Source organism: Cavenderia fasciculata, assembly GCF_000203815.1.
Source record: "Cavenderia fasciculata unplaced genomic scaffold Scf_Dfasci-F-a-25c12.r2-5, whole genome shotgun sequence".
NCBI lineage: Eukaryota > Evosea > Eumycetozoa > Acytosteliales > Cavenderiaceae > Cavenderia > Cavenderia fasciculata.
The window spans coordinates 1,507,336-1,533,928 of record NW_004457729.1 but is presented as its reverse complement, the minus strand read 5'-3'; the positions used below and the strand labels follow the sequence as shown (position 1 = coordinate 1,533,928).

The 26,593-nt window shown below is 32.6% G+C and overlaps 11 protein-coding genes across 11 annotated transcripts; 5 read left to right on the top strand and 6 right to left on the bottom strand.

Moving 5' to 3' along the window:
• Window positions 1-71: 71 nt before the first annotated feature.
• On the top strand, window positions 72-1,735 carry eIF3s2 (WD40 repeat-containing protein; the record flags this gene model as incomplete). Its single annotated transcript, XM_004358850.1, has 7 exons — window positions 72-74; window positions 251-433; window positions 504-573; window positions 614-832; window positions 919-1,148; window positions 1,250-1,506; window positions 1,606-1,735. The coding sequence occupies 7 exons, from the start codon at window positions 72-74 to the stop codon at window positions 1,733-1,735; spliced, it is 1,092 nt and encodes a 363-aa protein (XP_004358907.1).
• Window positions 1,736-2,266: 531 nt separating this feature from the next.
• On the top strand, window positions 2,267-3,199 carry DFA_00929 (uncharacterized protein; the record flags this gene model as incomplete). The annotated part of the gene is made up of 2 exons (XM_004358849.1): window positions 2,267-2,766; window positions 2,857-3,199. The coding sequence occupies 2 exons, from the start codon at window positions 2,267-2,269 to the stop codon at window positions 3,197-3,199; spliced, it is 843 nt and encodes a 280-aa protein (XP_004358906.1).
• Window positions 3,200-3,322: 123 nt separating this feature from the next.
• Window positions 3,323-4,447, bottom strand: rpa12 (RNA polymerase I subunit; the record flags this gene model as incomplete). The annotated part of the gene is made up of 4 exons (XM_004358848.1): window positions 3,323-3,338; window positions 3,510-3,619; window positions 3,696-3,784; window positions 3,868-4,447. The coding sequence occupies 4 exons, from the start codon at window positions 4,445-4,447 to the stop codon at window positions 3,323-3,325; spliced, it is 795 nt and encodes a 264-aa protein (XP_004358905.1).
• Window positions 4,448-4,700: 253 nt separating this feature from the next.
• On the top strand, window positions 4,701-7,992 carry DFA_00927 (uncharacterized protein; the record flags this gene model as incomplete). The annotated part of the gene is made up of 6 exons (XM_004358847.1): window positions 4,701-4,821; window positions 4,898-6,642; window positions 6,717-6,969; window positions 7,031-7,362; window positions 7,444-7,711; window positions 7,778-7,992. 6 exons carry the CDS (start codon window positions 4,701-4,703, stop codon window positions 7,990-7,992), a joined length of 2,934 nt encoding a protein of 977 aa, XP_004358904.1.
• A 130-nt stretch (window positions 7,993-8,122) lies between these two features.
• Window positions 8,123-12,091, bottom strand: DFA_00926 (PHD Zn finger-containing protein; the record flags this gene model as incomplete). The annotated part of the gene is made up of 7 exons (XM_004358846.1): window positions 8,123-8,215; window positions 8,297-10,548; window positions 10,644-10,988; window positions 11,087-11,151; window positions 11,340-11,402; window positions 11,651-11,694; window positions 11,858-12,091. 7 exons carry the CDS (start codon window positions 12,089-12,091, stop codon window positions 8,123-8,125), a joined length of 3,096 nt encoding a protein of 1,031 aa, XP_004358903.1.
• Window positions 12,092-13,072: 981 nt separating this feature from the next.
• Window positions 13,073-13,951, bottom strand: DFA_00925 (uncharacterized protein; the record flags this gene model as incomplete). The annotated part of the gene is made up of 1 exon (XM_004358845.1): window positions 13,073-13,951. One exon carries the CDS (start codon window positions 13,949-13,951, stop codon window positions 13,073-13,075), a length of 879 nt encoding a protein of 292 aa, XP_004358902.1.
• A 337-nt stretch (window positions 13,952-14,288) lies between these two features.
• DFA_00924 (uncharacterized protein) lies at window positions 14,289-16,905 on the bottom strand (the record flags this gene model as incomplete). The annotated part of the gene is made up of 6 exons (XM_004358844.1): window positions 14,289-14,386; window positions 14,416-15,146; window positions 15,263-15,781; window positions 15,859-16,491; window positions 16,567-16,687; window positions 16,791-16,905. The coding sequence occupies 6 exons, from the start codon at window positions 16,903-16,905 to the stop codon at window positions 14,289-14,291; spliced, it is 2,217 nt and encodes a 738-aa protein (XP_004358901.1).
• Window positions 16,906-17,871: 966 nt separating this feature from the next.
• gxcU (pleckstrin domain-containing protein) lies at window positions 17,872-21,179 on the top strand (the record flags this gene model as incomplete). The annotated part of the gene is made up of 6 exons (XM_004358843.1): window positions 17,872-17,953; window positions 18,068-18,360; window positions 18,454-18,537; window positions 18,615-19,086; window positions 19,157-19,452; window positions 19,530-21,179. 6 exons carry the CDS (start codon window positions 17,872-17,874, stop codon window positions 21,177-21,179), a joined length of 2,877 nt encoding a protein of 958 aa, XP_004358900.1.
• Window positions 21,180-21,345: 166 nt separating this feature from the next.
• On the bottom strand, window positions 21,346-22,453 carry DFA_00922 (uncharacterized protein; the record flags this gene model as incomplete). The annotated part of the gene is made up of 2 exons (XM_004358842.1): window positions 21,346-22,083; window positions 22,154-22,453. The coding sequence occupies 2 exons, from the start codon at window positions 22,451-22,453 to the stop codon at window positions 21,346-21,348; spliced, it is 1,038 nt and encodes a 345-aa protein (XP_004358899.1).
• Window positions 22,454-22,965: 512 nt separating this feature from the next.
• On the bottom strand, window positions 22,966-23,588 carry DFA_00921 (uncharacterized protein; the record flags this gene model as incomplete). Its single annotated transcript, XM_004358841.1, has 3 exons — window positions 22,966-23,197; window positions 23,299-23,403; window positions 23,467-23,588. The coding sequence occupies 3 exons, from the start codon at window positions 23,586-23,588 to the stop codon at window positions 22,966-22,968; spliced, it is 459 nt and encodes a 152-aa protein (XP_004358898.1).
• A 747-nt stretch (window positions 23,589-24,335) lies between these two features.
• DFA_00920 (uncharacterized protein) lies at window positions 24,336-26,502 on the top strand (the record flags this gene model as incomplete). Its single annotated transcript, XM_004358840.1, has 2 exons — window positions 24,336-25,808; window positions 26,341-26,502. 2 exons carry the CDS (start codon window positions 24,336-24,338, stop codon window positions 26,500-26,502), a joined length of 1,635 nt encoding a protein of 544 aa, XP_004358897.1.
• Window positions 26,503-26,593: the final 91 nt, after the last annotated feature.

The following is a 26,593-nucleotide window of genomic DNA, read 5'->3' as shown; positions in this document are numbered from 1 at the left end:
AGGTAGCACCTCAATACAAAGTCAGACGCAGACTATAATAGTTTATATCAAGTTAGATTGAATTATATATAATGGTTAGTATTAATTATTCTAAAACAATATATAACAGAGATAGATCATACAACTAATACAATACATCATTCATTACAATACGATATCTATCTCTTCAATTATATATTCATATGATCACTACTATTATTACTCGAATCTTAAACATTTCTCAACTCAACAATTATAAATAATAATATAGAGACCATTACATCTTCGTTTACACGAAAGACCAATTACCCACGTTCAATTCAACCGTGAAGGTGACCTTTTATTTGTTGCCGGAAAGGATAAGTTGGTATCATTGTGGTACACTTCAACTGGTGAAAGAGTCGGAACCTATCCACACGGTGCCGTAGTATATTCATTAGATGTTTGCCGTAAAGTATCAAAATATAGATAGATAGATAGATAGATAGATAGATAGATAGATAGATAGATAGATAGATAGATAGATAGATATAGACAGAGATACAGATACAGTGATTGATTCAACAGAGACAGACAGACAGCAGGAGAGAACAAGTTAATTAATACAAGTTTATATATCATCAAATCTATATAGAAAATACCAAATACTTGATCACTGCTTCAGCCGATTCAAAGGTCAAGGTATGGGAAGTAAAGAGTGGTAGAGAGATGGAGACCCTCAGTTTTGAGGTTCCAGCTCGTTGGATCGAGTTTGCTCAAGGTGGTAGACAAATCCTCGTTGTTACTGATCAAATTATGGGTGCTCAAGCTGCTATTCATGTATATAATTTCGACCCAGAAAGTGTAAAGAAGTGTATGAAATCAATCAATCAAACTTTGACAAAGAAAAGATGACAAGTATATATAGCATGATATTAATATTGATTTTGATTTGTTTAGTGTCATACGCTTACACTTTACCATCACCAAACTGCAAGATTACTCAAGCTTCATGGGGACCATTGAACAAGCAAATCTTTGCTGCTTGTGAAGATGGTGTTGTTAGAATCTACGATATTGAAAAAGAGACTGTCAAGAACATCACTGATAATACCAAGATGGTTACAAAGATTGCTTGGATGAAGCACAGACTTATGTTTTTGACTTGTTCAAAGGATGGTACTGCTAGAGTATGTCAAATATATATATCATTAATGGAAACAAGATTGACGATCATTTATATTTATATTTACTCCCTTTTCTCAATTTTCTTTTATTTATTTATTTATAGTTATATGATACTAAAACACTCCAACCATTAAAGACTTTTGATACTGGTCGTCCAGTCAATGCTGGTGCCATCTCTCCACTCAAGCCACATGTCGTACTTGGTGGTGGTCAATCTGCCGATTCTGTAACAACCACTTTGGTCGATTCCACTCAATTCAAGGTCAAATTTTTCCATATTGCCTTTGGTGATGAAATGGGCGGTTTGCTCGGTCACATTGGTCCAGTTCACTCTATAGCTTTTACTCCAGATGGAAAAACGTAAGACAAACTATATATATATATATATTTGATCAAGACAATAATACAATAGAATTAATTATTAACTAATTATTATTATTATTATTATTATTATTTTAGATTTGCAACTGGTGGAGAAGAAGGTCTTGTCATTCTTAACCATTTCGATCCATCATATTTCGAATTTGACCAAGATTTGGTTTATGATCAACCAGAAGAAGAGGAAGCCTCAACCACCACCTCTGCCTAAATTATTAATTAATTAAAAAAAATATATATAATTTTTAAAATATAATAATAATAATTAATTAATGTTCCCGTCTTTTATTATAACCCTAACCTCAAAGCACAGACAGATAAATTGATAGATATCTATTCGATTTCTTTTTTTTAAACTGTTCCATCCACAAAATCTAAAAAATAAATAAGATGTAATAGTAAAACTTTTTGAAAATCTTATATATATATAAAACCTATCATATGTATATCTTCAACAAGAAGAGTATTAGTATCGTGTCGAGTGATTCGTGGGCATTTCAGACTCGTAAATTAAAAGAAAAACGGGACAAAACTCCCAAAAAAACCTTAAGATGGTGATGACTCAGGTTTAATTAAAAAATAATAAAAAGGGGTTGTTGGTATTCCAATGCTACTTAGTATTTAACACTTCAAGTTTATTGTACATTTCTTTTTATATATTTACATATACAGATACAAAAGAGATAGATATAGATATAAAAAAAGTATTCTTATATAGTAAAAAAGATAGACATATACGAGTATGGAAGAACCAATAAGCATTCATCAATATGATGAACAACAACAACAACAACAAATAGAATCACAAAGTGTAGGATTACCATGGAAAATGTTAGGATTATTTTTAATGGTATTGATGCTGGTATTGGTGATTATAAACAATACAACTAGAAAAACAATGTATGCTCTACTGAGAGCAATGGGTGTCGGTGTGAAAAGGATTCCTAAAGTCATCAAAGAACTAAAAAGAAAAGGATTTCACTTTAGTGGATTGATCATCCCCATCATATATCTTCTCGGACTCAATTATACTACTTTTATAACAAGACAATTCGCATATACTCTGATGGGTATCATCACTATACTCTTTTTCATTTGGGAATGTTTGCGATTATATATACCCGCCGTCAAAAAGTTTTATGTGGATCGTTTTAGTGGAATCATGAGAGAAAAGGAACGTGATTCATTTAATGGTGTACTCTTTTATTTAATGGGTACTACCATTTCAATTTATTATTTTAGGTAAAATATATAAATATAAATATATAAAACAAAAAAAAAAGAATATTATAAAACTAATATTATTATTATTATTTTTATTTATTTATTTAGTCCAATTATTGCAATTGCAAGTACATTATTCCTTATATTGGGTGATTTTACAGCTGCATTGGTTGGTATTAGTTATGGAAGAACTAAAATATTTGGAAAAAAATCATTGGAAGGAACACTTGCCATGTTTGGTGTATGTCTTTTAATTAGTTTGGCTTTGTTTTGGAGATCAAACCTTGGTGAACAATTGGCATTTTGGGGTGCTCTATCTGCCACCTTGGTTGAATTACTCAATCCTTCCTTTATTGACGATAACTTGACAATTCCATGTTTAAGTGGTCTTGCCATTCATTTAATTTCTATTCGTTTGGGTGCAATCATTCCTGATCATTCATTATATTAACTATAATAATAATAATAGACGTAGACGATCCATATATGTGGATAATTTGTAAAACAGAAAAAACAACAAGAAACAAGACAAGAAACAAAACAAGAAAGAAAATAAAACCAATTTGTACATTATTTAGGCATATAATATACTATATATATTATTAAATATTAATTTTTAAAGTTTATTATTATTATAAAAGAATAAGAAGGAATTTAAGAGTTGGTAGAGAATTTATGTCTATTTTTTAAAATAATGGATGTATGTGATTAGTAAAGAAAAAGGAGTAATAAATATAAATAGTATTATTATGGATACATACGAGCACTTCATACAATCATAGAAAATAGTTTGACCTTCATCAGCAGATCTAGTTTGAGCAGTCTTAAAGTACATCTTTCCATGACCACATTCTGGACATTTTTCATCAATCTTTAGATCAGAAAAGAAATCCAAATTAATAATCATAAATAAATCCAGAAACAATCAATATATATGGAATACTTACAACTGCACCACGATCAGCTTCTTCTTCATCCAATGCTTTTGGTTTCTTAAATAGATTACTAACTGATGTTGTTTTTTGTCCTTTTAAAACTACAATTGATAATAAAATTTTGATTAATTAGAATTGACGGATTAATTTGAATATTTGTTTGTTTGTCTGTTGTCCAACTTACTTGATTTATCAGCAGTATATGAACAAGTTGGACAATCGATTCTAGTAGCAAACTCGCTGACATAACTCAACAATGAATTGCAAGTTGGACAAAAATTGGCTTTGGTTTGTTGATTGTTGGTAACTTTACTCCAAGGTGAATTGGAAGAGGTGGTTGTCGATGTAGTAGAGGTAGATGTAGTAGATGTCTTTTGTTTCTTTGTTGATTTACTTTCTTGTTCCGATTCTTCCTCCTCATCAGACGACGATGATTTATTTTTCTTATTATCTTTCTTTGATGATTTCTTCTTCTTTTCGTCTTCACTTTCCTCTTCTTCTTGTTCAGATTCAGAAGAAGATTCTACCTTTTTCTTTTTACTATCTTTCTTTTTATCCTTCTTATTATCTTTCTTTGATGATGATTTCTTTTTAGTCTTTTCATCTTGGCTATCTTCTTCTTGTTCTGATTCAGAAGAGTCTACCTTTTTCTTTTTAATATCTTTCTTTTTATCTTTGTTCTTCTTTGAACTCTTCTTTGTTGTTTCTTGTTCACTGTTGTCACTGTCCATAACAGTATCTTCTTCTTCTTTACGTTTTGCCATTGTCTTTATATATAGTGTTAGATATATTTATAATATATTATCTAAAGTACTTTAGAAGGACGATGATGACCCTAGTCGACAAACAAAGCAATAATGAAAAAAAAAAACAATTTTTTAAAAACGAACGAAAGATTTGATCTATCTCTCTCATTTTGCTCTCCTTTTGAAATTACCGACAGACTTATCACTCACTCACTATCTTATCCCCTATACTATATATATAGTTCTGTTTATATCTATATAGAGAGAGAGAATGGGACAAAAGAATAGAAAGACAAGTCAACCATCATTGGATTTCACAAGAAAGAAACCAAAGTTGGGAAAGAAACCACCTCTTAATCCAAATTTAACAGTTACTACCTTTAAATCGAAAAGTATGTAAAGATAGAGATAGAGAAAGAGATGATAGATGAGATGTATGTTCTAACTCTTTAATTCTTTTGTTTTTAGCATTACATGTACCAGGACAATCATTAGGAGATAATAAAGAGAATGAATTAACAAATCATCGTAATTTGACGTTAAAGGATTTGTTGACCAAGATGAAACATTACAGTGACACTGTGAGAAAGGAGGCAGTGACAGGTTTAAGAGATTTGATTCGTCAACATCCAGTGATTGTATCGATGCATACTGCAGCCATTATGAATCGTGTGGTCGAGGTGGTCAATGATACCGACCGAAACGTTAGAACTGCAGTACACAACCTCATCCCTCATTTATTGCCATTGGTCGATTCGGTCATGATGACACCTTTTATCCCATTGTTTACCATTTATATCAGTGCAGGTATGACACATCTTCGTACCACTATTCGTATGGATGCTCTACATCTCTTTGAAATGTTGATGGACCACTATCCACAACAAATCACTCAACAATGCATTCAAATGCTTCCCAACTATATGGATCTCTTGAAACGTGTCACTATCTCTAATTCAATGACAATGACACTCTTACAAGCCAACAAAGCCCCCAACAAGGCAGTCTCTGTAAAGACACTGGCTCTCAACTCTCGTCTCCTTATTCTTCGTTCCATGTTCAAGTTGATTCAACTCTTGGTGCCAACAGTCGACCATTCCTATGCCAACCTTATGAACCGTATCGAATCGTCTGCTTCACGTGCCCAACAATGGACTCCAGGCACCACCGCCGTTGCCATCCCACCCGATTTTTCATCCTACATTCAACATCTCTCCATCCCAGATCTCTTTACCAAAAACAATATTACAGAAGGTCGTGTATCCACCACCCTCACAACTACCTCATCATCTGGTGGTATCAAGTTGTTAAAGAGAGGTACTGAAGATCTTAATCAACAACAAAAGTCTGATGGTGGTTCAACCCAAGCAGACTCTTCCTCTTCTCTACCAGAAGTTGCAGATATCGTACAACTTAAACCAACATTACTAAGATCGTTTGAAGAGAGATTATTGATGTTGCAAGTAATCATGCCAGTTTTAGTAGATTGTTGGGTAGAAATGGCACCAACCAACATGACAATCAGTTATTCAATCTTGGAAGACCAACAATTACTCTTGAATATTCTTGTACGTCTCTTGGCTAGTTTGGAAGACTATGAAAAGTTGATGGCACATCACAAAGAGATTGCAAATATTCGTCGTGACTTTGAAAAGTACTTTGTTCCAAGATTCCCATTCGTCGTTGGGTCTCCATCAAACCCAGACTCTCGTGAATGGATCATGTCTGCCTCACTCAACAGTTCAATCACCCAAATCATGACCTATTTTGTCAGCAAACAACCAGCATTTATAAACTACCAATCATCGGCACGTGTCCCTCCACCACCCCTCCCAGAATGGTTCAACAGTTATTTGGATTATATCGAAGATGCTTTGGAAGGTGGATTGGTTGCCGAAGATAAACGTATGCAACAAGGTCAATTGGTTCGTAGTCACATTTCTTCGATGTTGTGGGTTGTCATTTTGACACTTCCAGCCATGTCAAAGGATAGAATGTCTAGTATTCTTGGTTCATTTATCAAGTTTGATGAAGCTTGTCATCCAAACTCTACCAGTAAAAAGTCTTGTGTCTACTTTATCAAACAATTAATCGATATGAATTCAATACTCCACTTTAAAGACAAGGTTTTAAAAGATATCGTTCAATGGGGTCTTGCTTCTTTACCAAAATTATTATGGAAACTTGGTAATAATGATCCTTCAACTAGTTTAGTAAGAAAAGAAAAAAATAGAAAAAAAAAATATAAAAGAAAAAAGTTAATTAATTGTTTCTTTTTCTTTTTTAGATGATTATAAATATTTTAGCATCATTTGGTAAAGATAAAACAAAAAAGACACAATTTGAATCTATTCAAACAGCATTGGTACCATTCTTTTTCACAATTACCAAACCTAATGAAAAATTCCCTCAAGGACGTCAAATATTTGGACCATTTGTTACTCTACCAAAGAATGTTCAAATTGAAGCTATCAATTTATTATATTATTTCCATCAAATGGGAATGTTAATGATTAGATCTTTAATTGCAATTTGTAGATGTAAGTCTAAAAACAATTATAATTAGATTGGTTGATATTAATTTTTTCTTTTTTATTTTAGCTGAAAAGGTTTCAAATGATGTTTTAGATATATTATTTGATATTGTTCATTGCAAGAGAGATGAAATTGGTTTGGGTAATTATCTTGCATTTAGTATTGCAATTGTTTTATCAACAACTGAACAAGAAAAAGAAGAAGAAAAACCACAAGAAGATGAAGAGGAACAAGACAAAATGGATGTTGTTGAAATTAAACCAACAACACTGAAAAAATCACCAAAAGAAAAGGAAATGATCATGGAAAGAATTTGTAGAAATACAAATAATCTTAGACCCTCCATAACCATTATCGATCTTTTAAATCCAATTTCAACTACTCTTGTAAATCAATTAGTAAGCAAAAAGACGAAATCTTATGTATTATTATTACTATTTTACTAACTTCTTTCTTCTTCTTCCTCTTCTTCTTTTTAGACATCATCATTAGAAAATATTAAAAATAATTTATTATCATTAAATTATTTATTGAAATTCATTTATTCAACATTTGACAATAGAAGAAACGACGAATGGGAAGAATTACCAAGTGAACTAAGTGAAAAGAAGGCTTTACCATTGGTACTTTCTCATTATCTTTATCAAACTATAAACTCTGAACCAGAATATTTTGGTCTTGGTTTGAAATTTATTCACTTAAATGGAAATGGAAAATTATTATTGGAAATTATTTCAATTCTTAAAGGTAAATATAAAAATATAAAAAGATAATATATATTGTTTCTTTATTTCTAACATTTATATTTTTTAGAAATAATGAAAAAAGAAAAGAATATTGTTGGTATTACAAGTATTTGTATTGAAATATTTAAATCAAAGGAATTATTACCAGTTTTACAAGTAGTTCAAAAGTCAATGGTCGAGTTTGTAAAATCCATAAAGTCACAAACTTTGGCACCATCTGAAAAGTCAATCGTTGATCGCTTGGTATCAGAGTGCAATATTATTTATAATATTAATTTATAAAAAAAATAAATAAAAACTATAAAACATATTTTAGATTTGTGTTTTTGATTAAAAAAGTATCACACAGTTTTTGTTATATATTTATATAAATATGTTTGCTAAAGGGTCGTTGTTGTAGGATATTAATTAATTAATTTGGTGCCAAATTTGCAATCTTGTTTCTTCTTGCTATTCTTTGCCTTATTTGTTTTTCTTCTAAAGCCATATCCCTAAGTGCTTTTGTCTAAAAGAGAGAGAGAAATATTAATATAAATATAAATAAATTAATAAATCTTTGGTATTTGTTTTTTTTTTTATGACATACATAAATATTTTGTTTCTTTAAAAATGATTCTCTTTCCCGTTTTTCCCAATTTTGATGTTCTGTACAATTTAAAATTCCACATATGCCTGTAGAAGATTCCTTATTTGGATAACTACAAGGCAGTGTATTAGGAGCACTTCCATTACTATTGTGATTATTTTGATTGTTTTGTTGTTGTTGATTATTATCATTACTATTATTATTATTATTATACAATGCTTCATTATTTAAAAAGGTGGTTGATTGAATCTTAAACTTTGTCATTTGAACAGTTTTCTCAAATTCGGTACTTTTCATTTCCAATCGCTTCAGTTTCTGCTCAATCTCGGCCCTCTTGGTGGTGATGTGTTGAAGTCTTGAAAAATCATCGCCATTAGAGGTTGATAAGAGTTGCTGTGTGCTGTCATTTGTTGGAGGAGTAACAGCTGCAGAGGCAACCGCGGCAGAAGCAGTAGGAGGTGGAGCTGTTGGTATAGAGGGAGTAGTTATTTTGGAAGGAGTTGTTGGTTGTGTTGGCTGGGTAGAAGGTGGTGAATTGGGTGATTGTATGATTGATTTTTGAAGGACCGATGGATTATTTTTGAGAACTTCCTTGGCATTTCCAAGTCCACATTCTCTGCTACAATACTTGGATGAACCCAAAGTAACGGTATTGTTGCATTTACTGTAAGCACATTTAAGTGTCGAAGAGGGGGAGGAGGAGGATTTGGTTATTGGTGACTTGCTAGAATTGAGAATGGATGAAGTCATAATGATTGTGGTGGTGGTGGTGGTTGATGAGAAAGAGGCGGCAGTGCTAGCAGTTGGACCAGCAACAGTGGTGGTATTTAATTCAGCTTTAGATGTGCTATCTAAAACAGGTGAAGAGGGTTTTGGTGATTTTGGTGATAATCTTGGTGATTGAGGTTGAATTGGTAAATCTTTTAATAAAATTTGAATTGGTTTGATATTATTGTTGATATTATTGTTGTTGATTGTTGACAATGGTGGTAGACTTGAAGAGGAGGATGATGATATTGAAGCCTTTAATTCTTTTTCCTTTTTAAGACAACATTTTGCACAAACATACTTGTCTATTCTTTTTGCATCCTTTTCTGAAACATTGACACATGCTCCATGATACCATTCATCGCACTTGTCGCATGCAATCATAAAAGAATTAGAGTCGTACTTTTTTCTACAGATACAATAGAGTTTGTTGTCATAGTCTGAGGCATCATCATTGTCAGACTCACTACTACTTGCTTCATCCATTGAACTGTGGAATATTTCTTCTCCACTACTATCAGTATGGTGACTCTTTTGTTTCTTTTCAATGTGACCATGATCCTTTTTGTGTGTCTTGGATCTCTTTTTCTCCAATTTCATTGCTGAATGTCGATGTTTTGGGTGTTTGATATCTTCATCATCCATAATATCAATTTCTACTTCTTGATCACTTTCTACTTTAACTAAAGGCTCTTTAAAGTATATTTCAACTTTTTCTTTTTCCTTTTCTCTCTCCTTTTCTCTTTCTTTACTTTCTCTCTCTCTACTTTCTCTTTCTTTTTCTTTTTCTCTTTCTCTTTCTCTTTCTCTACTTTCTCTTTCTCTTTCTTTTTCTCTCTCCTTTTCTCTTTCTCTACTTTCTCTTTCTCTTTCCCTTTCTCTTTCTCTACTATCTCTTTCTTTTTCCTTTTCTCTTTCTTTATCCTTTTCTTTCTTTTCATGATCATGATGATGGTGATGATGATGATGATGATGTTTATGAACCTTGTGACTATTATTATGAGTAGTACTAATAGTTGTCGTAGTAGTAGTAGAAGTGGAAGAGGAAGTATTCGAAACAACAGTTGGTGTTGTTATTGTATTATTGATATTATTATTTATATCATTGTTGTTATTATTATTTGTAGATGATTGTTCTTCATCAATTCCTCCAACATCAACATCATCTTCTTCTGTTGTAGATTTTTGAACAGGAGCAGAAGATGAATTGCTTCTGTTTGGTGAAGGAACACGTTGTTCAGAATAATTATCTGAAACCTCTAGTTTAAGTGAAGAATTTGAGCTGAATAGAGATGGTGACTGTTTGGGTGTTGGAGGTGATTGAGGAGATGCAAGACATTGGTGAATATTATAATATGCACTGTCTGGTACCAAATGTCTCTTTCTCAATGGTAACTTTGATATCTCATAATCTTTTAATGAATTATTATTTGGGTGTAGGTGATGAAGATGATGATGATTATGATGATTGTGATGTTTTTTATCTAAAAAGGATAAATATAATAAATAATTAAATGATTATAATAGATTAGTACTCTATTCTTTTCTCTTCTCTTCTCTTTTTACACTAGTAACTTACTCTCCAAATGTAAAATGCTATTATTATTATTTATATCGAATTGAGTCAATGCTATATTGAGTGGAACGGTATTACTATTATTATTATTATTATTACTAGTATTTTCTAGATTGTTGTTCTCTGTATCCTTCTTGTCCTTGTTATTATTATTATTATTATTGTTGTTGCTATTGTTTTCACGATTTGTATTGTTTCCGTTATTATTATTATTATTATCGTCGTTATTATTATTATTATTGTTGTTGTTATTACTAGTATGATCCATTCTGTCTTGTTGTGTAGAGATTGCGTCGATAAGTATTGAAAGGTTTGTAGGTAATAGTTCGCAATCGTTAAAGTTCATATCTATATATATTTATTATAGTATTATATGTATATGATCTGTGATTAGTTATCCTGTGTCTATTTTATCTATTTTATCTTTGTTTGTTTGCTATAATTACCCTCATAAGGATTGTTTGCTAAAGGGACACACTCTCCCTCCAGCTTCGAAAGCTGTACCATTAGACTAACGAGAATACTATAACTTTGTGTTTTATCTCCACAATACTACGTTGTTAACTTTGTTTTTAAATATAAAACAACTATTATAATCAAACTCTACTTTATCGTTTATCTCTGTCTCTTGATTTATCTATTTATAATATGATGTGTTATTGTTGATACTGTATATGAATACTAGTGAATTTTGTTTACTCTTTGTTGTTTGACCTGCTATTATGTATCATAAGAGAATGTAGAAATTGACCTTTATTATGACTTTAAAACTAAAAAATAACAGCAAAAAAATTAATATGGTGGAGTTTTGAAAAAAATGTTTTTTATTTATTTTTTTCCTCGCAAATTTTTTTGTCTGTGCCAAACAACTTTCAAACGCGTTGTTGGTTTTTTGTTGCCTCTGTCTTTGTTGACTTTTCATTCAATTTAAATCTAAATGAGGGAATAAGGAATTATGATTAGAAAAAGAGAACATTACATTATAAACTATGATTAATCTAGATACATACATATTTACATCAATATTAGTAGTGGAAGGGAAAAATATATATTTCTAAAAGAAAAAAGAAGTAAAGTAATTTCTCTCTTGTTTTTTTTAGAATATATAGGTGTATATAAGTTATATAGGATGAGTATTAAATATGTTGTGATGATGATGATTAATTTCCAAATGAACCATTTTCAAGTTTCTTTTTCTTGTCCAATTGTTTGGTTACTTTGGCGTCATAGATAATCAATGGTAATGCCAAACCACCGGTGGCAATGGTCAACATGGCATAGTACGAGTAGGAATAGACCTTCCAAAACTTTTCATTTCTAGCTTTCTTCTCGGCATGTTGTTGATCAGTATCCAACAATGATTGATCTTCTTCACCTTGAATGTTAAGCTTTTGGTATTCAGCATGGTGTCTTGACGAAAAGTGTTGTTGTTGTTGTTGTGATTCCATCATTTTTAAAATTAAAATATTATTTGTATATTATAAAAAAAAAGATAATTAATTATTATTATTATTTATGTGTATTTGGTAAATGGAGGAGAGTTGAACAGGAAGGAGTAGTAGTAATTTTTAATGAAAAATAATTATTATTATGATATTATGAAATAATGATGATCGTGTGTTATGTGTGTGGGGTGCGTATAATAAATAATTTAATGGTATTGGATAAAAGATGGTTTGTGTGTGTGAATCTTATTTTTTATTGGTTGATTTCTCTTTCATCAGATGAGAGTGGGTATTTATATTTGTTAACTTAAGCCCTCAAGTCTTTTTTTTGTTATTTTATTTTTTATCTACTCTTACTCACGAACACATCATCATCACAAAACCAAGAATAAGAATAGTTGTGATGAGCTGACGATCATGATGATTATGATTGTGTCCGAAAATGGAAACATTAAACGCTGCAGGTTGACCAGGCGTCATTTGAGACGAATTTTTTACGATTTGGGAAGGGGCATGGCGAGCACAAAACCAAACCTTTCCACATTTTTATTCTATTATTAATAATCAACCGTGACGTTTGCGAGGTATCCCTCAACACTCTTTGTCATTTTAGACGATGTCTATTCTCATTATCACAACATGTTGTTCAAAGAGAGGAGTCTAGTCTAGTCTGATAGTCATCTCTTCAATATGCAACATCTCCTCCCTATTGGTATCATATTGATCGTCACGACATCACCTACGACCTCAACCTCTTGAACATTCATTCAAATAAGATAAAGATAGATAGATTAGATAGATTTAATATATCAACTACGTACTACTTAATACTACTACTACTACTACACAACATACTTCAAAATTGGATCAGATCTTCTTTAGGGTAGTTTAAATTTATTTCTTTTGTTGTTGTTTTATTTATTTGTACAATATTATTATTATTATTATTAATTAATCTATTTCTATTTATATTTCTATATTTCTATATTATCTACGCATTTCAATATCTCTTTGAGATTTACCTCTACTAACAAATCTAAAAGTATTTCCTGAACGTGAAAAGTAGAATTTCTTTTTGGCAAGAGCAAAGGCAATGATGGAACCGGCAACGACGACACATGGAACGACGACGGCAACTGGGATAACCCAGCTTCTCGATTTGTCTGAATCGTCTCCTCCGCTGGAACAAGCGTCACTTGGTTGTTGGTCCTGTTTGATGAGGATGGAAAAATCGGGGTCGAGAACACATGATTCGCAATGTGGTAGATCGACGGTAAGGAAGGCTAACGAGTCAGTGTTGTTGAGCAGTTTGACGGGCGAGTAGACGGGACGACCATCCGAGAGGACACGATCGTAGAAACGACCGTAATAGGTGACGGTACCAATTGTCTGCATGAGGTAGTCGAGCGAGTCAAAGCTGTCGTAACCAGCCTCGACCGACTGCTTAAGTGTGTGACACTCGTTAAATGTTTGACCCGATGCAGATGTGTTGGTTTTGATGGTAAGTTGGAGTGTGTTGGTCGACGATATAAACGGCCATCCATAGACACCAAATTGGATCTTGAGCGAGCCTGTCGCATATGAAATGTTGGCACCGGCAAACTCAATCACAGCGTCTTGTTTAAAGACGATGAGGTGTGCGTCGATACTGGCATTGGTACCAATCGACGAGTAATAGTAGTATGTAGTGTTGCCTGGGTGTTCGGTGGCCGTGCCATTGTCCCAGTCGGCGTCCAAGTTGAGCGCAGTCACCTCATTGCCATCGAGATCAATCTCTGAGATGGTCACAATCTGCAGCGACAAGTGAGTGCCCAGCGAGGTGGACATGGATGTATTTGGCTTGGTTTGAGAGGTCGATTCTGACATGTTGGATGGTTTGACGGTCTCCATGGGCGCACATGTTGGCCCGGCGTACCCGACGTTGCATGTACACTTGCCTTCTTGGCACACAGAGTTACTTGGACAAGTTGGACAGGTCACGGGGTCAAACATACCCATGAAAAAGAGGTTCTTGGTCGAAAAGGTGTAGCCGTCGATGGCGACTGTGATTTCCTTGGGTCCGCGGGTATCGGCGGCCAGGGTGCAGTTGAGAACGGTCGCGTTGAAGAGGATGTTGGTGCATGGCTTGCCGCCGACCGTGACGGTTGGTGTGTTGACGGTGAGGGTGCTGAGAGCGAGCAGGCTGAGTGTGCCGAGCTGCAATTCAGCAAGGTTGGACGTGTCTGGCGTGATGACTGGCCCGCCCGTAGGCTCCATGGTGATATCTGGCAGGTCGACGATAAACTTGGACCGAGTACCACGCTGGAATTTGCCAAACAGAGTGAGTATACCACCTGCCGAGGGGACATCACTGGTCGACGATACCATTGGATAGGAACGGAGGAAATAGACCATCAAGGCACCGTTGCCATAGAGTGGACCACCTCCAACAATAGTCTGTTGACCTTCCTTTAATCCTTGGGTAAGAGTACATATAAACGAGGTATCATTACCATCGATCAAACCTTGAACAGTCACTGGACAATTGACACCGTCCAATGAAAAGGTTGGTTGTTCAAAGAATGTACCGTTGACTGTCACATTGACAATACCGTCACCTTGTACAAATTGGACGGCTGTCAAAATAGGAGACAAGTATCTAACGGTAATAGTCTTGGTGATACTAGCAGACAATGCCAAATCAATATTGATTGGGTTGCTTTGTTGTCCGGCAACTTGATATTGCAAGAATTTGTTGGGAGTGATAGCAATCAACTTGGGTGTGACGCCCGTTCCAATACCCCAACCCAAACCTGTACCAGTAAGATTCAATACTTGACCAAATGGATGTGAATAATAGACTGGTTTATCAAATGTAATATAACCAGCACAATTGGCAGATGACAAGAGTGATGATGGATTAATATCAAACCATCCACTCATATCAAATTGATTAGCATAACAAATAAAACATTTATCAATCGTTGTTGCTGATACCATTGTTCCTTTAACATTGACTGATGTAGCTGTACATAATGATGCTGTACTTGATGGATTAAATTGTGCATTTCCATTTAAATTACTAAAGTAAATAAAAAAAAAAAAAAGAGTTAGTTTAAATATGTATTTTAACTATTTAATAATAATATTATTATTATTATTATTATTATTATTTGTTTTTTTGTTGTTTCTACATACATTGTTTTAATATTACCAATTGATGATGGTAAATTGGTAACTTGACCTTTTTCTTCGGTATAATAAATAAGGGATGATGGGAACCCAGTTAAATAAAATGGGGTGTTGGTATGACTGACACCAGATAGAATGACAGAGATTAGGTTTTGAGAGGATGGTTGATTTAAAAGAGTGGTATTGGTAGCTGTCAAATATTTCAAAGCATTCACTTGGACACTATTAAAAGTAAATGATGCTTGATTTGATAAAACTACAAGATTGGATACTTGTGCAGTAGTAAGTGTCAACTGAGAGTTGATCACTAAATCAAGACTCTCGAGGTATGGCATCATGGTGGATAGATCTACGGTTGGTTTGTTTGGAGATAATCCAATTTCAAGATTCTTTAATGAATTGGAAACAGTTCCACCATTATTATCAAAGATTATAAAATTATTCTTCAACTTTAAAGTATTTAATAATGGCAGAGCTAAAAAGTTACTTGGGAATCCAGATGAAATATTTAATCCTTTTAAATCACTAAAAAAAAATTAAAAAGTAAAGTACATTAGTTTTCGTTTCTGTTTCTTTTACTTTTTCTTTTTCTTTTTACATACCAAGTGGTTAATTGAGTTAAATTAGTTGATGGGAAACCAAGAAAAGAGTTGAAATATTTTTGGTCATTGATAATGAGTGTCTTGAGATTTGGCATGTTTGCACCTGTTGTATAGGTGAAAAGGTTGGCATTTTCAACAGCTGGTTGGATACTACCAAGAATGGTCAAACTTTCCAAATAGGGGAATGTAAGTTCTTGACTAAGTGCTGGTAGATCATAGGTTGTAATTGGTTGAATGGGGATTGGAAGATTAGAAGTTTGAGAGGAGGATTGTAATAATAATGGTCCACCAATACCTCCAGAGGTTGAAGTGGTTGTTGAATAACTTTCATATACACTTGCTGGTGAGACTGGTCCCGATGATGTTGCAGTCGTTGATGTTAATGCTGGCATAGAGGTAACTGGTCCAGAAGTGATTGCTGCCGGTGTGGTAGTCAATGACGTACTAGTTGTTCCAAGAGCTCCTCCAATTGCCATTGGTAATGAAGTTGTTAGAGGTGTTCCTGTTGTTAGAGGTGTTCCTGTTGATGTTGATGAGGTTAAACTTGAACCAGTTGCTGTTGTTGTTGTATTGGTTGTTGCTGTTGTAGCTGATGTTGTAGTTGGAATTCCAATGGCATTGGAATCAAGAAAACTAAAAAATCAATCAATTAGTTAATATATCACCAGATTAATATTTGTAATATTCATTCATTCATTCTACACATACATTGATTTAATATTTCCATTTGGGGCAGTACATGTAATACCAATGGCTCCATTTGTACAAACATTGGCAAAATCAGTCCATGATGTTTGATAAAATGAATGTAACCACTCTATCGATTCAACTAAGTAGAATAAAAAAGATACAAGATAAAGAAATAAAGGGATTAATAAAAAATAAATATATATTCAAGATAGATAGATAGATAGATGGACAGTAGTACATACTTTCTAGGGTTGTTAAAGCTGCATTGGAAAATGATGATAAATATGATAATAAAATAATGGATGAAAATAATATAGTTGATAAGTAATAATTTCGATTATTATTATTCACAACCATTTTTTTTATCTATTTATAAAACAGTAGTTGTAGTTTATCTCTTCTCTCTCTATGTTTCGGGTTTATATAATATACAATAATACAACAATGCAGGTGCTGTTGACAGAACAACGTTGTTTAAAGGTGTTTTAAAAGGTGAATGGTGCTTTCCTTTCCTTTCAAAAAGTGATCGATACGAATATAAAGCATTGGTTGCTTGGCTTTATTGTTGGGTGAGAGACCCACCCCTACCCCATAGGCGCCATCAACTTATCGTTTTTTTTCGATTGTGTGATTGATCAACGGTTCAATGAAAGTTTTTGGTGAAACCTATTTGGTGTGTTTTTGTGCGCAAAGGTAAAGTTTGCTTGATAATCTCTCAAGAAAACAGATATTTTTGATGTCAACAAGTGTAATTAGTGTGGTCTCTTTGAAAAGCAAAGAGCAATAACCGAACTTTTGTTGCAGGGTCGCAAGCTACTTGATCCCAAATGCGACATTTTGACCTACCTTTTATTCGTGGCAAGTCCCCGATGAGAAATTTCTAAATTCATACATTTAAGTAACAAATAAGATAAGAAAGATAAAAATAAACTAACTAAACTCTTTATGATAATTATTTATTTGTATGAGTAGCAATGATGGTTGTTCAAACATGTAGATATGATACCTAACATGTTGTATGGCACAATAAAGAGAGGAGGGGACTCAGATATTTGAAAGTCTAAAATGCCCAACGGCAAAAAAAAACAAACAGTGGTTTATTATGCGTAAATCTGTTGATCTCAAAGCAGCAAACAATAATTGAATTATTATTGATCAATCATAAACAAAACAAAACAAATAATATATCTATATAAATAATAATTTTTTTTTTTAAAGGGAGAGACAAAACAAACAGATTTGATTATTAGTAGATAGAATCATCATAATATTACAGACAGTCGCATATAGATAGATAGAAAGATAGATTATAAATCATTATCAATGTCTCTATCAAATAATCAGAAACAATTGATTGGTTCAGCTGCAAGATCATGGATCACTAGAAAGAGATATGCTAGATTATGTAAGTTGTAGAGCGAGCGGTTGGGTGGTCTTACACCAAAAAAAAGAAGAGAAGAGAAAAGAAAAAAAAGGGAAAATAAAGAATAATTATCTAACTAAACTATTTAAATTAAAGTAATTAATCATGAGAATAGAGACAAGGTAGCAAAAGAGATATTTGAAACAGAACAATTATATGTTAGAAATCTAGAAATCATTGTTCAATACTATTTGAAACCATTGAAAACAATACAACCACCACTATTATCACCCAAATCAATTCAATGTATCTTTGGACACATTGAAGATCTATTGACTGTCAATCGTGAACTATTATGCAATATTCAAGATCGTATGACAACTTGGAAAGATAACAAAAAACTTGGTGATATCTTTTTAAAATTGGCTCCATTCTTGAAAATGTATACTGTATGTGTAGTATATTTGAAATTAATTAAATAATAATAATAATAATAATAATAATTAATAATAATAACTCTATCTATCTATTTTATTTTTTAGGAATATTGTTCAAATTATGATAAAGCTGTAACAAAATTAAAACAAAAAGCTGATTTATCAAAAGATCTTGCTTTATTTTTAAAGGTAACCCAAATAGATTTCAATCATTTGATTTATTTCCCTTTTTACTTATATATTTATTATTTACCTTCTTTCTATAGAAAATTAATAGTGAATCAGCATTTGGATTAGATTTAACATCATTATTAATTATGCCAGTTCAGAGAATACCAAGATACAAAATGCTTTTACAATCATTGATTCAATTGACACCAAAAGAATTTTCAGATTACAAAGTGATTGAAGAGGCGTTGCATATAGTGTCGGGTGTAGCCGATCATGTAAACGAAGGTATTAGAGAGAAACAAAACTCTGAAAAGATACTTTCCATTCAACGTCGATTCACAGGTTACGTACCACCACTTTTGGCACCACTACGTACTTTTATTCGTGAAGGCTATCTCACCAAAGTCTGTAGAAAGGAACCTAAAAAACGTTGGTTTATTCTATTCAGTGATGCCATTCTCTATGGCAACAAAATTGAAACTACAGTTGCCAATCCAATCTATAAATTTCATAGATTATTAGAACTTTCAAAAACTAAAATCGTTCATCTTGATGATAAAGATGCTAGTAAGTCTAAAAAATAGAAACAAAAAAAAGATAAATTAATTAATTATTTACTTTTATTATTTTTCTTTAGAACATAAGAATTCATTTCAAATTATACATACAAGTAAATCATTTACAGTATTTGCAGATAATGATAAAGAAAAGGCAACATGGTTGATGGCATTGGATACACAAATTAAATTCCTTTCCCAAAATGAGGGAATTTCAGTTGCAAGAATGAACAGACAATATAGTAATATTAAAATACTCAAAGCAGAGACGGACGAGTCAACAACTCAACAAGCATCAGCTCCCGTTTGGATACCTGATAGTGATGCAAATCAATGTATGGAATGTGGTATTAAATTTACTGCCATAAGAAGAAGAGTAAGAAAAGAAAAGAAAAGAAAAGAAACTCAAAAATAATACCATTTTGTTTCTAACTTGTTTTTTTTTTTGTTTAGCATCATTGTCGTAGATGTGGTATATTGGTTTGTGGAAAATGTTCAGATCAAAGTTGGAAATTGGATAATGCAGGTAAACCTGTACGTGTGTGTCGTTCATGTTACTCTTATCTATCAATGACAACTTCTAGAAGAAATGAGGCAGCTGCATCTACCTCGTCGTCGACACCTGGTTCATTGGAGACATCGAGTTCTACAGATAATTTATCTAGTATTCCATTGGTTGGCGACACAACTAGTACAATCAATGAAGAGAGTGGAATCGTTTCATCGGATAGTGATTATGATGACTATCAAGATCAGGCATCTGCTACAAGTGATTCATTAACCGAAATCCCATCCATCACTCTACCTCCATTACCATCATCTTCAACGACCACCACTCAAAGATCACTGTCACCATTTTCATCACCAATGGTTGTTGGTAGTAATAGTATGACTCAACTCCCATCCATTAATAATACCAATAATAATAATAATAATAATAATTATCAATCGAGTCATAGTATGAGTGCACTTCCACCATTACCATCGTCAGTCAATTTACCTCCACCTGTTGTATTACCAACTATTCCATCAACTCTTAGAGAATCATCTCCTCCTCCACAAACACAAACTCAAACACAAACAACAACACCACCAACACAATCACCAGCCATACCAACCACTCCACCTCCAACACTTTATAAACAAAATTCTTTGTTGTCTTTTTGTAACCTTGTTATCACTCAAAATCCAAATGTTGAAGCTGCTGGTTTCAAAAAGAAACCTTCCACGTCTGGTTCAAGCTCCCCTGCTACATCCCCAATAGTTGATAGAAAAAATACATCCACCTCCTCTACAATTGTTGATCCATCATCCATTTCATTACCAGGAATTAAAACTATTCATTCACCAGATACTAATAATCAAAATAATCAAAATAATCAAAATCAAAATACTAATAATCAACAACCAATTGTAATTAATAATAATAACCAAAATAACCAAAATAATAATAATAATAATACAGTTGAAAATAACAAACCATCAACAAAACCAAATGTAAATTCAATTCAAGTTTTACCCAATTCTTTATCATCATCATCAACGCCAGTTGTTTTAAAACCAACTAGTCAACAACCTCCACCATCCATATCAAAGTTACCTCCATCCCCATCTCCAATTGTTTTGAAACCAACTCCTCAACAACCACCTCCACCTACTCCTACTACCACACAAAAACCAACAACACCTTTACCAACTACACCTTTACCATCAACACCAAAAGAATTACCAACTAAATCTTTACCTCCCATTCCACCAGTTCCAAAAAAATCACTACCTCCTCTTCCACCACCAACCAGTACTACCATAAATAATAATAGTAATATTAGTAATAATAATAATGTCATTACCAAAACAACATCAGCATTTAATTTAATTCCAACAAATACCTCTACAACAACATCATCACCTCCACCTATTCCACCAAAAAGAGCTAAATCCTCACTTCAGTTGGGTCCAACTCCACCTATTCCTACCACTCCCACTCCAACTACTACAACTACTACAAATACTACAAATACTACAACTACACCTCCACCTCCAGTTGGACAACATTCAACTGAAAATCCACCACCTCTTCCACCTAGAAGAACTGTCAAGTAGAAGTAGTAATCGTAAAAAAACACTTTTTTCCCCAACCAAATAAATGCATTCACATATATAAATATATATATGTGTATACCTCTTTTTTTTTATATCTTATATATACAAGGGTTTATTTTTGATTTCTTTTCTTATTTCTATTTTCTATTTCTATTTTTTTTAATATTTATAATGAAAATAAACTAATGATTGATTTCTTTCTTGGTGGATTGATTACTGGTGATGGACTCATTGAAATATTTACACCACTACTTATACCATCGGTGACACATGATACAATGGTAGGAGAAATGGGAGGTTTGGAAGATTTATGAAATGGTGATCTACTACTAACAGTAGTATGAGAAGTTGGAGTATTTGGTTGATGATGGGAAGAAGAAGAAGATTGATCACGATCTCCTCTATCTCTTGATGAAGGTGATGGTAAATCATCATCTCTTGGTGATAAATTATTATTGTGACCAACACTGTTATTACTATTGCTTGGAATGGAAACTGACAATGGAGTAACATTATGATTACAATTATTATTCATATTTGAAATCAATGTACTACTTGTTAGACTACCACTAGCACTATTACTACTATTTACATTTATATTAATGTTTGAATTGAATGAATTGGATAAAGATGATGATGGACTAGGATAACTTCTACCAGTAAATAAATACATATCATTTCCAGTATTTCCACCACCACCACCATTTCCATTATTATTTCGATGATGACTATTATCAATGGTTGATGTACTTATACTTGGAATCATACCATGACCACCATTATTACTATTATTTAAACCATAATTATTTTGATTATTATTATTATTTAATCCACCCATTGATTTTAATTGTTGTCTCAATTCCAATATTTCTTCTTCCAAATGTGCATGTCTTCTTTCATGTTGCTAACAAAAAAAAAAGTAAATATATAAACTCTTCTTGTTCTTTTTCTTTTTGTTTCTTCTTTTATCATACTTGATTTTCAAGTTCATATTCTTGAAGAGATCTTTTTAGATTATTAATTTCTTTATCTTGAGATTCTATTTGATGTCTTAGTTCAAGATTCTCTTTTTCTAGTCCGTAGACTGTCACTTCTAGACCACGCATTTTAAACACTGGAGAGTGCAGTGTTTTATTGTGATCATTACTATTATTCAGTCCATTGTTTATACTATTACTATGTTGTAATGAATTTAAATTGATAGATGTTGATGATGTCGATGGTGTAATCGATTGATTATGATTATTGTCTTTGGTTGTAGTTGTAGTCGACATATTATATTTTTAATTTACAAAAAAAAATGGAACTGATTGATTGTTTGTTGTTTTTACTAAAATTAATTAAACCAAAACTGTAGGTTTTGTAATAATAATAATAGTTTTTGTTTTATTATTCTTTCTTTTTTTTTTATCTCTTTTTGTTTGTTTGAATGTTGTTTGTTTGTTAGTCTCAACTAACTACCTACCACTACAACAACAAACAACAAACAACAAAAAAATAAAATAAAAAAAAATTTCAACACACAACCACAAAGTGTTATTCATTCATTCATTCATCACACCCCGCCCCACACAATAATTTAAATTGATCTGGTTTCGTTGGATTCCACTTTTTTAAACAAACCATCACCCAACAACACAAACTTAATCTCTAATACAATCCAATCTATAAATCTATTCATTATCTATTTATCTATATATATATTTACAATCGATTTTTCTACTTTTATATATTATATTATTATTATTATTACTTGGTTTAGTTTGTTTGTTTTGTTTGTTTCGGTCTAGAGTGTAAAAGCAGGATTTGAAGAATTATTTGAATCATCGGCATCTTGTTGAGAGAGTGGTTGAGCCTTGTCTCCATGTGGAATGAATTCACCAAATATTGGTGTTGGTGGAGATTGTTGTGAAAATGCTCCCAATCCAACACTGGCAATGGCAAATAAAAAGAATAATAAACTAACAATCGTTGTGAAATAACTGTTTTCATTACTTCCCCATACTAATAATCCAATTCTAAAAAGAGAAAGAAAACAAAAGAAAGAAATTGATGATCATTATTATGTACATATTTCCTTATTATCTTTCTACTTTTTTTTGTTTCATTGCAAACATACAATCCATATAGAATACCTCTTCCAGAGTATGTATAGAAAAAGTAATATTGATCATAATATTTATATCCATGTAGTGCTGCTGCTATCATCCATATACTCATCAACCTAATACATATAAAGTGTTAATGAATCTACAATATCATTCGTCTCTTCTCTTTCTTCTCTTACATGACAAGAATACCATTAAAATGTATTGCATTGGTAAAGATGATGATACTTGAAATGAACAATAACAGTGACAAGATGAAGTGTACACCTGTCATTAACAATGCCATATTAAATTTTGGCATTTTTTAATCTATCTATATAATCTATATCTCTATATCTAATCTATCTATCTATGATATCAATGTGTATTTATCTATCTAATCTAAACCTAAACGAAAAACCTCTTGTCCTCCCAGCAAACAAACATATGACAAGATCTGAACTTTCATAGACAATATAAATTTAAAAACAAAAAAAAAAAATAACAACAAATTAATTTAATCACATAGTTGATTGATTACTCGATAAAGGAGGAATGATTAAAAAGTTTATTTGTTACAACCATTATTAAAAAAAAAAAGATTATTGTTCTACCTATAATACCAAGTCAACTTGAATTTCTAAAAAGAAAAGACAATAAAAGCAACTAGTTCTCTCGACAATTGTTGTTGTTGTTGTTTTTTTTCTCACTTCATTATTATTAAATTTTTATTATTTGTATTTATTTATTTATTCGTAAGCAGAGTAGAGCGTGAAGTTCAACGTGGAAATATGATACATGACCTGAGAATCTAAAACATTTTCGTTGTAATTTTTATCCTGGGTGAGCTCGGAGATTAACCCCCTCTTAAACTCAAAAAAATGAGAGTGGTGGATAGGAATCAAAAAACTGATGACCATTAATTTTTTGATGTACCACGTACTTGATCGCTCTCTCTCTCTTTGAAGAACATCACTCAACATTCGATTTGAACAAACCATCTCATTGCTTATTTATAAATAACTATATTTATATCTCCTTCTCTCTCTCTCTCTCCTAAAAAACAAAAATGTCAACTGATATTGATGCTAGTCAACAAGTACAACAATTGCAACAACAATTGCAACAACAATTGCAATTATTACAACAACTCCAACATAACCAACAACAACAACAACTACAACTACAACTACAACTCCAACAACAACCAATACAACAACAACAACAACAACAACAAGAACAACAACAACAACAACAACTCCAACAACAACAACAACAACAACCAATTCAAAATGTTTATACACAACATTTTATGACAAACAATCCAACTTTAATTGGATGTTTGTTCCCTTGTAGTAGTACTATCAACACCCAAAGTGATCTCAGTCTAAGAAACTTTAGTCACAATTTATTAAATTATCAAACACCAACAACACCAACTCTTTCTTCTTCTTCTTCTTCTTTTATTTCACAACAAAAAGAACAACAAGATGTTATTCAATTTTTTTCAAGCCAAGGGTTGACTTCACTTCTTCCAATGGACTTTAATAATTGTTATTCTTTGGATGTTGTTGGAAAGTCGTCATTGTCGTCATCGCAATCATCAGTCCAGTCATCTCCTTGGTCCTCTTCCTCGGTGGCTTCCTCACCAATGTTGGTTGCACCAATCTCTATGCCTGTTCCATCTGACAACATTTCTGTTCCATCTGACAACATGTTGTTAAGTGTTTGCTCCCAACAACAACAAGAAGAAGACATTTTGATTGCAGACTATGCAAACACTCAACCAAACACTGTTACAGTCTTTGAAGCTCTTGTAGATGCCAATGCCAATGCTTTTGGTCAACAACATCCATTGCTACCAATGGAGTTATTGCCATCATCACCAAAGTCACCCGCTGGATCAGACTATTCTTCTTCTCCCTTTTCTTCTTTTTCATCTGAAAATGAAGAATCTGAAAGTGAAGACATTGTTCCAGTATCACCTAGAGTTACTAAAAAGAGTGTACCAAAAAAGGTGGTTTCTCCAAAACAACAACAACAACAAAAGAAAAAACCAGTCGCCAAGTCAACACCCAAATTTGTTGCTGCTGCCAACCAATCACAAGGAATGATTATGACCCTTTTATCAAGTGCCAATGTTGCAGTAGAGAATGGAAACATGAATCCTTGGAGATTAAAGTTATCTGGTTCGTTTGTTCGTAAGGACGGGTCACCTATCAAATGGCAACATATTGTTGTGAATGCATCGGTGCATCCTGATCACAGCGAGACTTACAACATTGAAAACCAATCTGCTAATGTTATGGATGACGGGTCTGTCAACATCAAGGGTATCAAGGTGACCAAGGCAGTACGTAGTCGTAGCCGTGCCTCTCAAGGTAGTCCAAATGTTCAAACGTTCAGGTTGTGCCTTGCAGCCTATGACAAGTTCAACGGACTCTACGTTCCCATTCCCAACTGCTTCATCGAGTCTGATGACATTACCTACTTGGCCAACACCAAAAACATGTTACCACCCACCATTGTCTCTATCGAGAGGGTATCTGCCGACCAGTTGCCAAGCAATTTTATCACTCATGACTCTATCACTTACAAATTCAACTGCAACCGTATCAAGTGGGGCAAGTCCAACAACTTTTCCATGGCTTTGAGAAATAGAAAAACTGGCAAGATTGATTTCTGGGTCACCGAGGTTGAAAAGACTCGTCTCACCCCAACCCTTAGTAAAAAGCTTTCTGGTTATCTCTCTGTTCCAAATCAATACAAAAATCATAGCTTGGTGACTGGTTATTATTCTCAAAGGGATGGATCTCAAACTTGGTCTGAATCTTCTTTTGATTTTTAAAATTAATAATTCATAAATAATTAAATAAATAAATGTTTAACAAAGTAAATAACTACATTGTTGTATTTATATTATTCTCATCTAAAAGTATGAGGTGTTCAAAAATATCTTATAAATCACTGATAATATATTTGATATTGATGGGATTACATTTGATTTTGAATTGGCATCAGAAGAATTAAATATCGATGGAAATGTATTAAAAGAGTTGCTTACTAGTAATTAGACTTTTAATCTATCAAAGAGTGATGATTTGACGCTTGCAGTCTATACATTACAGCAGACTGATAATTTCCAAGGTGTACAAGTGGTTGCCAACATTTCATTTTCAAGTCAAGCAAGAGAAGTTCCATTTCGTACACAAATACTCCAAATTATTATGAATTAATTAATTATATTATTGACTATTATTTGTTTCAATTAATTATTGTAATGGTACTCGTAACCGTAATAATAATAATAATAATAATAATAATAAT